We start from the raw sequence: 10,043 nt of genomic DNA on the forward strand, positions 1-10,043 counted from the left end.
AAAAAATTCACAACATTTTCAAGAATCCCAAAACCCCAATAGCCACCAAGAGCTTTGAGAATCTGTAGTAGTGGTAGTATTGCTTGTGTAAGAAGATGAACAAGAAGGAGGTGTTTAAGTTAGCTAAAGGGTTTCGAGGAAGAGCCAAAAACTGCATAAGAATAGCTAGAGAAAGAGTTGAGAAGGCCCTTCAGTATTCCTACAGAGACCGGCGCAACAAGAAGAGGGATATGCGTTCCCTATGGATTCAACGTATCAATGCTGGAACTCGACAACATGGGGTATTCACCATCTTCTTCACCAACCCTTTACTCATTTTCTTGCAATTTATGCTTTATAGATTTTGTGGGGTTTTCCCATTTTTTTTTTATTTTTATTTTGTCAAGATTGAGTTTTTATTTTGGCGTCTTTAGTGATTGTGAGTAGTTTTGTTTAGCATTTCTTTACTTTATGATGCATGGATGTCCCAGTGTTGAGGTGTGTGAGAGGTTGAATATGATGGTTATTGGGTGTAAGTTCATCAATAGATGTATAAGTAATGAAAAGATTATGATAAGTGTGAACAAGGTAGAGTTTCTAAAGATTGGGGAATTGCAGGATTGCTCAAGTTTTTATCTCGATAAAGAAGAAGGATATATTAAGTAGGCATCAAGGGGGTAGGACTCCTCTTAAAGGCTTTCGGAAGTGTCTACATATATAAGTAGGCCTAGTGGTTCAATGAAGTTGGGTTGAGCACCATGAGGTCTGAGGTTCAATTCCCAATAGTGACAAACAACTAGGTGATTTCTTCCCATCTGCTCTAGCCTTGGTGGACAGAGTTACCTCTGTTGCTGGTGGGAGGTCAGGCATACCATGGAATTAGTCGAGTTGTGCGCAAGCTGGCCCGGGTACCACGGTTATCAAAAAAAGGAGCAAATAGAGCAACATATTGTTGCAGCATATCTTTGTTGTATCATCCAATTGATTGATCAATCATTCCATACAAAAGTGGTCGGTGAAGTTGTATGTCGATTTCGTCCTATTCAAGCCCATTTCATTCCATCGCCAATTCATTTATCTTTTAATGCAAATGAGGAGTATAACTAGAGGTTTTGTGAATCTCACACATATCCTTATGGTTATGCACAAGTCTTAAACCAACTACAAAGACTCCTGGAAAAAAATGGACCTAATGTAAGTGTAACAACAATAACTAAGCTCAATCCCAACTATTTTGTAATTTTTCTGTGGATCCTTTGTTTCTATTTATATATGTTTTAAAATTAAGTTCACATTGAGTTCTCAGGACAATTTCACCACATGTATAAGATTTTAGCACCTTCCATCATCATAGTAATGCACCTAACAAACAATAGCATTTGAGGTTTCCAAGGACATGAAATAACCATTTTGGATGCCATTATGTTATTCCATTCTCTCTATATTTTTCTACATCCTCCATTGACATAATTTATGATCTTGTCCAATATTGTATGATCTTACGTGTATCTTAGCAGAAACATTTCTATGACACTCATGTGTAGATATGTTGGGTCCTAGATGCCCCACATTCACTCTCATATAACTTTGTGGCCTCACAATTATTCTATAGACTTGCATTTTACTTTGTTAGGCATCTTTATATAACATGCCTGCAATGTTCTTTAGCTTTCCCATTATTACCTTTTCTAGTTTTGCCCCTGTCTTAGCCTTTGGCTCTTTTAGGGGCTCTTTTGAGCCACTAGACTTAGTTGTTGAGCCTTCTGCATGAAGAATCAACCTTTCTCTTGCTGAAAGAGATTTCAGGTGGTCTTAAGCATCTTAAGTATCTCACATCTTAAGTAGCTGAGATGAGGAGTGCTTGTTCATATCCATAGATAAGGACAGTGTGGTTAAAAGAATTTGGAACTAACTGGATAAATCCGGATCTTGCAAAAAAAGAGAATTTGGAACTAACTGGATAATCCGGATCTGACTAAGCTCGCCATCTCAAAGTTAAAAAAAGAAGAAAAAAAAAGAAAAAATGATTTGAAGTTCTTATGAAAATTCTGAAACAATTAAGAAATCAATGTTTGAATTCACGTTAAAATTAGATGTTCTGAACCTCTTGCAAGAGGGCATGAAGTGGCTGAAGTCTCACTTAAATAAAATTGAAATGGCTGAAGCATTCTATCACTTGCCCAAAGAAGAAGGGAAAAACATAAATAAGCTAGAGGTTGCCATCGATGCTTATTCATCTATCAAGACCCAACCTGTTACTATCCAAAGAAAGAATTGTAGATGAAAGTAGTTCTTGTAAAACTATATATATCTTGTATTGGTAAAAAATACCTTGTATATATCCATAAATTCCCACTTATAGAGTGATGGAGATATAGCCAGCCAGCTTTCAGTAGAGGTGAAGTTTGGAAATCATGTTGTGACAGAAGTGCCAGGGGACAGAGTGAGAAGAGAAGATTAGAGGAGTTGAGTACCATAACACCTGCACACAAATTCTCTCTCTAAATCTTCTGGACATAAGGAAGCTTGTTATAGCAGGCCTTCTTGAAGTGCAACCACAAGTGCTACCGTACTTGTCTCATATCAAGTTTTGCTACTGGTATTCAGAAATTTTGTGGTGCTTAGTAAAATTTTCAGCACTGAGATAGGACAAGTGTTAAGCTGATTAGTTAGTCTCCTTTATTGATACATCTCATCTGCGATACACTAAGTTCTCTTCATAGTGAATAGTTTAACGAACCATGGTAGACACATGTCTCTAATAGGTTCTTATATTTGATATTTTAATATCTTTCAGAAGCAACATAATACTTTTTGGATGGGTTGGTAACTCTCTTATGCTTTGTGATCCTGTTAAGCTTTCCGCCATTTGCTGTCAGAGATTTGTCCATGGACGATTTGGAAAAGCATACATTTTGTAAGTTCTACTCTGAGTCTAGTTAATATTGAAAATGGAATCACCATTGTGAGATCTTGCAAAATCGAGCGCGTTATGCTAGAAGTTGCTTTGCAGGCCCCCCATCCTAGAATTTGGAATTCTACATCCGCATATCAGTTGAACACTGAGATTTTCAAGCGCTTCAGTGTCCTTCTACCTTTTTTTTGTTAAAAAAATAATGGTGGTATTAGATAGCTTGTGCGCACCTCTACTATTCCACCTTGTACCTGTTACGTCCCTCCAACACATGTATTGGTAACTCTGTCCACCAAGGAGACTTAAGACAAACAGGAAGAAATCTTCCGCTCTTCATCTTTTTTAGCACTGTGGAAATCAATATTTGTTTTGACTACCCAAATGCCAATGAGGTAATGAAATATTTAGCTCGCAGCTGGAAGATATTGCTGTGTGCCTTGATATGATGAAAAGAAGAGAACGGAATTTTGTAGGTTACATGAATAATTCCTGAAGTGACTTCTAAACTGGCACAGATATACTTTTGTTCGTTTTAGCATGTGCCATACTTGCCGCAATGTATGCTGTCCAATATTAATTGTGAAATTCAGTACTTCTCGGTATCATGTTGTTGGCTCCATTTGATTACTCTGTGTGTTCTTGTTATCGAATAGCCACATTGCTTTAGATTTTTATGGTAGTACAGCATGAAAGTAGAAAGATTTGTTATTGGATTATTTGGCGTTATGACCATTTGTATCTTCTTTTCTTCATTCTTCCCTTCCTGTTGTACTACTCATTTTTATTCCTTGAACTTGTCAATACCAAAATTATATGAAACACTCCCTCTTTCTGCTTCCCTCTCTTTCGCGCGAGTTCTATTAGAAAAGAAACAGAAAACTAATTAGGAGATGATTCAACAGGTTACTTTTAGCTGAATTATGCTGCTTTAATATATTTGTCAGAGGTTTTGACGTAAATTTGACCATTGACATCTCTCTACCTGTCGACTAATCATATCAGATGTTCCTAAATGATACTATTATTAGCACATTTCACTGCGAGTTAACAAAAAACTCCCCAGCCTCATCTATTAACTAGTTTTCCGATTTTCCTCCAATTCCAGGTAAATTATGGAAATTTCATGCACGGTCTGATGAAGGAGAACGTACAGCTGAACAGGAAAGTCTTGTCAGAACTGTCGATGCACGAACCATACAGCTTCAAGGCCCTCGTGGATGTCTCTCTCAGTGCTTTCCCCGGTAATAATAAGAAGGCCATAATACCTCCAAAGAAAGAAGGGCTTGCTATTGTTCTTTGAATTAATTTCCTACGTTCTACTGTTGTACTCTTTTTTCTTCTATGGTGGGCATAATTTTGTGCTAGCATTTTTGTTGGCAAATTTCTACCAATGGTGTTGAAGTCTTCTCTTTCCTGCTAGTGTAATGATAATAATTGTGTTAATCTCAATTAGCTAGTATTACTTCTATGGTTTCTTAATTTAATTGCTGTTTAAATTCTTAGTCGAGTCTTTATTTCATTGATATTGACCAAATCGTATGTTCTTTAAGCAACTATTTTCCTTATAAGTATGTCGATTTTACTTGTGCTTACTTTTCTTGACACATTCAATCATGTGACACATGGAAAAAATGTCTGAAGTTACATATAGTTGAAGTCCAGGTAACCTCTCCAGCATTCCCTTTGAGCCCCATCTCCTCCAAGACATTAAGGACACTCTAGCTCATACCAATCCAACAAAGGGGACATCATGTACTGGAGCAAATCCCCAAATGGAAAGTTCACTACTAGTAGTGTCTACAGATCCATTGCTGAAACTGAGAATAACCAGACCTTCAATTTTCCTTGGATTTAGAAGCTGCCAGCTTCTAACAAAATCATGAAAGAGACTTTCATGTGGCTCCTTGCCCATGGCTGGCTCTAGACCAAACACTACTCACACAGGCTTGGCATAATCAATAACTCCACATGCTCATTATGCAATCATCCCTGTGAAAACATTGACCACATATTCTTGCATTGCATCAATGCATCTAATGCTTGGAATAGCATTATCAACTACAGCCAAATCCACCAGAACTCTATCTGCAACTACTCTACTGTCAACCAGACCCTTATGGACTGGAAGCAGTTACAGATTGTCAAGTACAATGCGCATATTAACTGGGGTTATTTGCTTCCCCAATTATTTTGGATCATTTGGCTTACTAGAAATGACAACCTCTTTAAGGACAAAAAGAACCCTGTAGACTGGAAACATGCCCTCAACATAGCCCAGGAATTCTGCATGATAGCTCATCAAAGGGAGACGACCACTAGGGCAACCAAAACCATATACCTTAAGTAGGAACCCCTGAGGGTTATTCGTGCTCAATACTGCTGGGGCTACCCCATCAAAACTAGATAATGGGGGTTTAGGAGGTGTCATAAGAGATCATAAGGGGGAATGGGTCGTAGGGTACATAGAATGCACTTCTGTTACGACCCCCCTTCATGCTGAATTCAAAGTATTGCTGCAAGGTTTGAGGATTGCTGGCACAATGCGTATCAAACCTCTTACCATATCTTTCGACTCAAAGGAGCTTGTCAATGCAATAACCTATGGCCATGACCTTTACGCTAACATAATTTCTGAGTGCAGGTCCCTTCTACAGGAGCTCGAAGCAACAGGCATCAACCACATCTTCAGGGAGCAAAATAAACTCGCGGACAGCTTGGCTAAGGAAGGCAACAAACTCATGCAACTTGGCGTCCCAACAATCTTGTCATCTCCAACTGCTTGTGCATTACCTTTTGTAGAAGTGGACAAAAAGGGAACAATTTTTGCTAGACTAATTAATCTCTCTAATTTTGACCTACATCCCATAGTAATTTAACAAATCCCCCACCCCAGTACTTCGAATGGAGCCACAACTCCATTAACTGATACTCATGATTTACCTTGATCAAGTTGCTAATGAATTGCTCCCTTTAAACAAAAAAAAAAAAAGAGCTTAATATCCATTCATCACATATCTGAAATTATTTCAAATTAAACAAAGGCATAATACATAAACATGACCTTTAACTTGACGTCAAATTATAATTATAACTATGACCTTTAACTTTATCGGTGCACAAGTAGACCCTTTAACTATAAAAAAGCTAAATAAAAAAACACTTCAATCCTACCTGACAAAATGCGTGTATACACTCAAAACCACGCACGTCAAAATTAGAATTGAAGTGTTTTTTTGTTTAATTTTTGTATAGTTAAATGACCTATTTATGCATTAGCAAAATTAAAGGTTATAGTTATAATGTGTCTTTTTTATTAGGTGGCAGTATCTGAGTGGATTACTAACCCACGTAGGAGTGATTGAGTTTCACGCATGTAAATTACAGAATTGGAGTGTTTTTTTGTTCAGCTTTTATATAGTTAAAGGGTCTACTTGTGCACTGACAAAATTAAAGGGTATGGTTATAGTTTAGTGTCAAGTTAAAGGTCCTGTTTATGTATTAGACCTTAAACAAACGTGTATATTTTTAGGGCATACAACGTAACTTAAGATATTTTGTAGCTTAATTATAGAAAATTTCGACATTTTGTATAATTACCGAAAAACCCAGTTTTGGGTATGTCAAGATACATAATACATCCAATGAAGATACATTTTTTCCTTTTTAAAAATACATAATTAGCTTCTGATATATTTTTTTCGATTTTGGGTATGTCGAAATACGTAATACATCTAGTAAAGATACATTTTTTCCTTGTAAAGATACATAATTAGCTCTCGATACTTCTTTTTGATTTTGAGTTTGTCGAGATACATAATCAGCTCTCTGATACATCTAAGGAATATATACATAATCAGCTGAATTTTTTGTAATTACCTTGTAAGGATGAGGATTTGTGTAAATATGATATGTTAAAGTGTATATTTATGTTATTTTTCCATTTACGCACGGAAAGTATGACTTAAATGGTGGTCTCCAAGGGCCTTCAGCGTGATAAAGTGAAGAAGAGCCCAACCCAACCTATGTATTTCTAATCGGCCCAAAATAAGTTAAAAGCCCACACGAACTAATCCAATAAAAACCCTAGAAACCCTAAATTTCATTTTTAGAAATAGCTGCCTTTCACTTCAGTTGTCTCCTCTGTTCCCCCCCCCCCCCCCCCCCCCCGCCCTACCCTTTAGCAACTTCCGGCAGCAATGGTGAACTTCTCTACTGCTTTTGTGATTAGTTTTATATGTATTTTGAGCATTGAATGTTGATTTGAGTGATTGTTTTTGCAGGCACCTAAGAAGGATAAGGCTCCTCCACCGTCTTCCAAGCCCGCCAAATCCGGTGGTGGCAAGCAGAAGAAGAAGGTCGTACCTTTTTCTTTATCTTGTTGAAATCATTTATTTATTTATTTATTTATTTGTTCTGTTGATACTTGAGGTTTTAATTTGTACTGCATATACATGTAAAAGATAATTTTAAATATGTATGAATAGTGTAATTTTCTAATGCCTTTGATTTTAATGTTGGTTTTTTGAATGTGTGGGATTTGCAGAAGTGGAGCAAGGGAAAGCAAAAGGAGAAGGTGAACAACATGGTTTTATTTGATAAGGCCACTTATGACAAGCTTGTCACTGAAGCACCCAAGTATAAGCTCATCACTCCTTCCGTCCTCTCCGACCGTTTGAGGGTATGTCTGTTTGCTCATAGCACGGATCTAATCGTTCTGTATTGAAGTTTATTTGTTTCATGTGAATATGTTTGCTTATATGATCGAGTTTTATCATTAGTGGGTCCTTTAGGGTAGGTATTGGACTGTACAATGCCCAGGGATCTGTGTATTAGTACGGAAAATTGTCGAATAATGCTTCTTTGTTTATACCTGAATAGTTGTGTTTTTCATTAACTGACTCAACTGAAACGAAACATACTTGACAGCAATAGTGTATTCGTCCTAATTATTTAGTTCTATAGATGAATTGTAGGAGAATAAGTTTGTTTTGAGTTTGTTTTTGACTCTCCTCTGAAACAGAGTATGAGTATTCTAGTTTGGATGTAGGAGAACTAGTTTTATTTTGTACTTTGGGAAAAGCTTACTTTCTTGTGGTGAGCTTGATAGTTCTTCAACCTAATTAAACATTTCCCAAGTCTAGTTTATTTGTTTATGAAATCTTTTTGTTGAAAGGGAAGAGGAACGAGTTGTAGTTTCTAAAATTAAGGGTCGAAACAAATAGAATTCGAAGATATTATTTAGGTGGTGGACCTACTGTTCTGAGACCAAAATGTGGAGAATCACTTTTGGTTTACAAACTAGATGTTCTTGTTTGAAAAGTGAACATGTTATTTGGTTCTTTTTTTCTCAAGACAAATAAACAACTCTTTACCAGTTTGATTTTCAAACCAAGCATGCGTTTCGTTTTCTCTTGAAAACAAAAAGCCAGTTATGTTTTGGTAGTTATTCTGAAATTAAAAAAGCTAGTATTTCGTTAAACTAGTGGGCCACATGCAATGCTAACTGTTGCCACAAACTTTCTAAAGATTCATTTCTTTTGTTTCATGGATTTATGTTTGGTTTAATCTGAAGATATTAGGACTCAGGACTAAGTAGTAGTAATTATATTATCATATGAAAATGTTTAAGTAAGATGCAGGGAGCTTTTTACTCTCTAATTGTAGTTTTGTGAATCCAAATGCTCTGATTGGTTTGCTAGAAATATTCTTGCAGAGCATTCTCCAGCTTATGCTGAACGGAGGGTCCTGCTATCTTATTGCTTAGTGGTTTGTTGCAGATTCATTTTTGATATGCTGATATTCTTATGCTAATTTTGTTCATTTGATTGTATTTGTAGATAAGTGGATCCCTTGCCAGGAAGGCGATCAGGGAATTGATGGCTAAAGGGTTGATCAGGATGGTGTCTGCTCATGCTAGCCAGCAGATTTACACCCGGGCTACCAATACCTAAGCCTTAAAATTTAGACACTGTTATTTAATTAGCCTTCATTTTGTTTAAAACATTACATCGAGACATAATTTTGTGCTATGTGTTGAAGTTTTTGTTACTCCCTGGATTCTTGTGCTTCTGAATTTGTGATTTCCAACCTTTTACTGAAATCGTGCTTGCCCTCCAGGTCTCTTTGGCTGTAGTAGAAGGTTTATGAATTGTGCATTATTATTTTTGTGGCGTGCAATATATGTTTAAATTGGTAGTGTAACAAAGGCCTTTCTCAATGCAATACTATTGCAATCGTTTAAATCTTGGGAATCATGTTGGTGAACTCAGTTACTCAGAGAGATTTATCCAACTTCTGTTGGTTCTCCTTTATAGAACAATTCCATGAGCCTAACTATGGCAAACATGTCTTTCTATTCCCAACACACAAAATTGCATGAAAACCAGAAAAGGCTGATTGGTATGGATCTGCCATAGCTTGATCCCTTCTTTTCACCTCAATGGATCCAGCTATATTCATTGACATCACCGAGGAACCAAGCCAATGCTTACACGTTGAAGTTGTCATACCGGACTCTTTAGAAGTGAATTCAAAATTTTAAGTTTATATATTTTTGGCAGTAGTTCATTTTTGCTTACTAGATTCTGGATAGATTAGTTTATTTAGACACACCGAGTGATTTCTCAACACAAATACACTTGTTACTCCTGTTATTAATCCAATTGTTGAGCTAAATCGGTAATAGTTGAAATAACTTGCTTAAGCCTTTGCCCCCTGCTATACATAACAATTGGATCAACAAGGTAACAAAATTCTACATAGAAATTGTTTTGGTTGCATGCTCCAGCGCAGATGATCACATATGAGTGTTACTTGAGCTACAGTAGAAACAACACAGTAGAAACAACATGAAAGAACACAAAGATTAAGGTTTGAAATATGTCAAAAATATTATCCTAAACCCATGTTTGTGCTCTCTCCATTGTTACGAGTTGAATGCAAATAGCTTTATTGGATATGATAAGCTTTTTGAATTTCCGTTGTAAGCAGATAATAGAGGAATTCCGAGAAATATGAACGTGAATGGCTGCAAATGGAAGAATGTTTTTGCAACAAGTTCACAAAAGTAGTAGTCCTAAAAGATATGCCAGAATGGTTATATATATAATGGAAAAGGTTTAAAAATACCCTTGAACTATCTGAAATAGAT

The 10,043-nt window shown here is 36.5% G+C and overlaps 2 protein-coding genes across 2 annotated transcripts; both read left to right on the forward strand.

Moving 5' to 3' along the window:
* LOC107859032 (50S ribosomal protein L20) lies at positions 1-4,359 on the forward strand. The gene is made up of 2 exons (XM_016703889.2): positions 1-281; positions 3,999-4,359. Exons 1-2 carry the CDS (start codon positions 96-98, stop codon positions 4,191-4,193), a joined length of 381 nt encoding a protein of 126 aa, XP_016559375.1. The 5' UTR covers positions 1-95; the 3' UTR covers positions 4,194-4,359.
* Positions 4,360-6,971: 2,612 nt separating this feature from the next.
* Positions 6,972-8,993, forward strand: LOC124895961 (40S ribosomal protein S25-2-like). Its single transcript, XM_047406655.1, has 4 exons — positions 6,972-7,092; positions 7,174-7,248; positions 7,437-7,571; positions 8,731-8,993. Exons 1-4 carry the CDS (start codon positions 7,090-7,092, stop codon positions 8,842-8,844), a joined length of 327 nt encoding a protein of 108 aa, XP_047262611.1. The 5' UTR covers positions 6,972-7,089; the 3' UTR covers positions 8,845-8,993.
* The last annotated feature ends 1,050 nt before the right edge of the window (positions 8,994-10,043 follow it).

This window comes from Capsicum annuum, chromosome 2 (genome assembly GCF_002878395.1).
Source record: "Capsicum annuum cultivar UCD-10X-F1 chromosome 2, UCD10Xv1.1, whole genome shotgun sequence".
Lineage (NCBI taxonomy): Eukaryota > Viridiplantae > Streptophyta > Magnoliopsida > Solanales > Solanaceae > Capsicum > Capsicum annuum.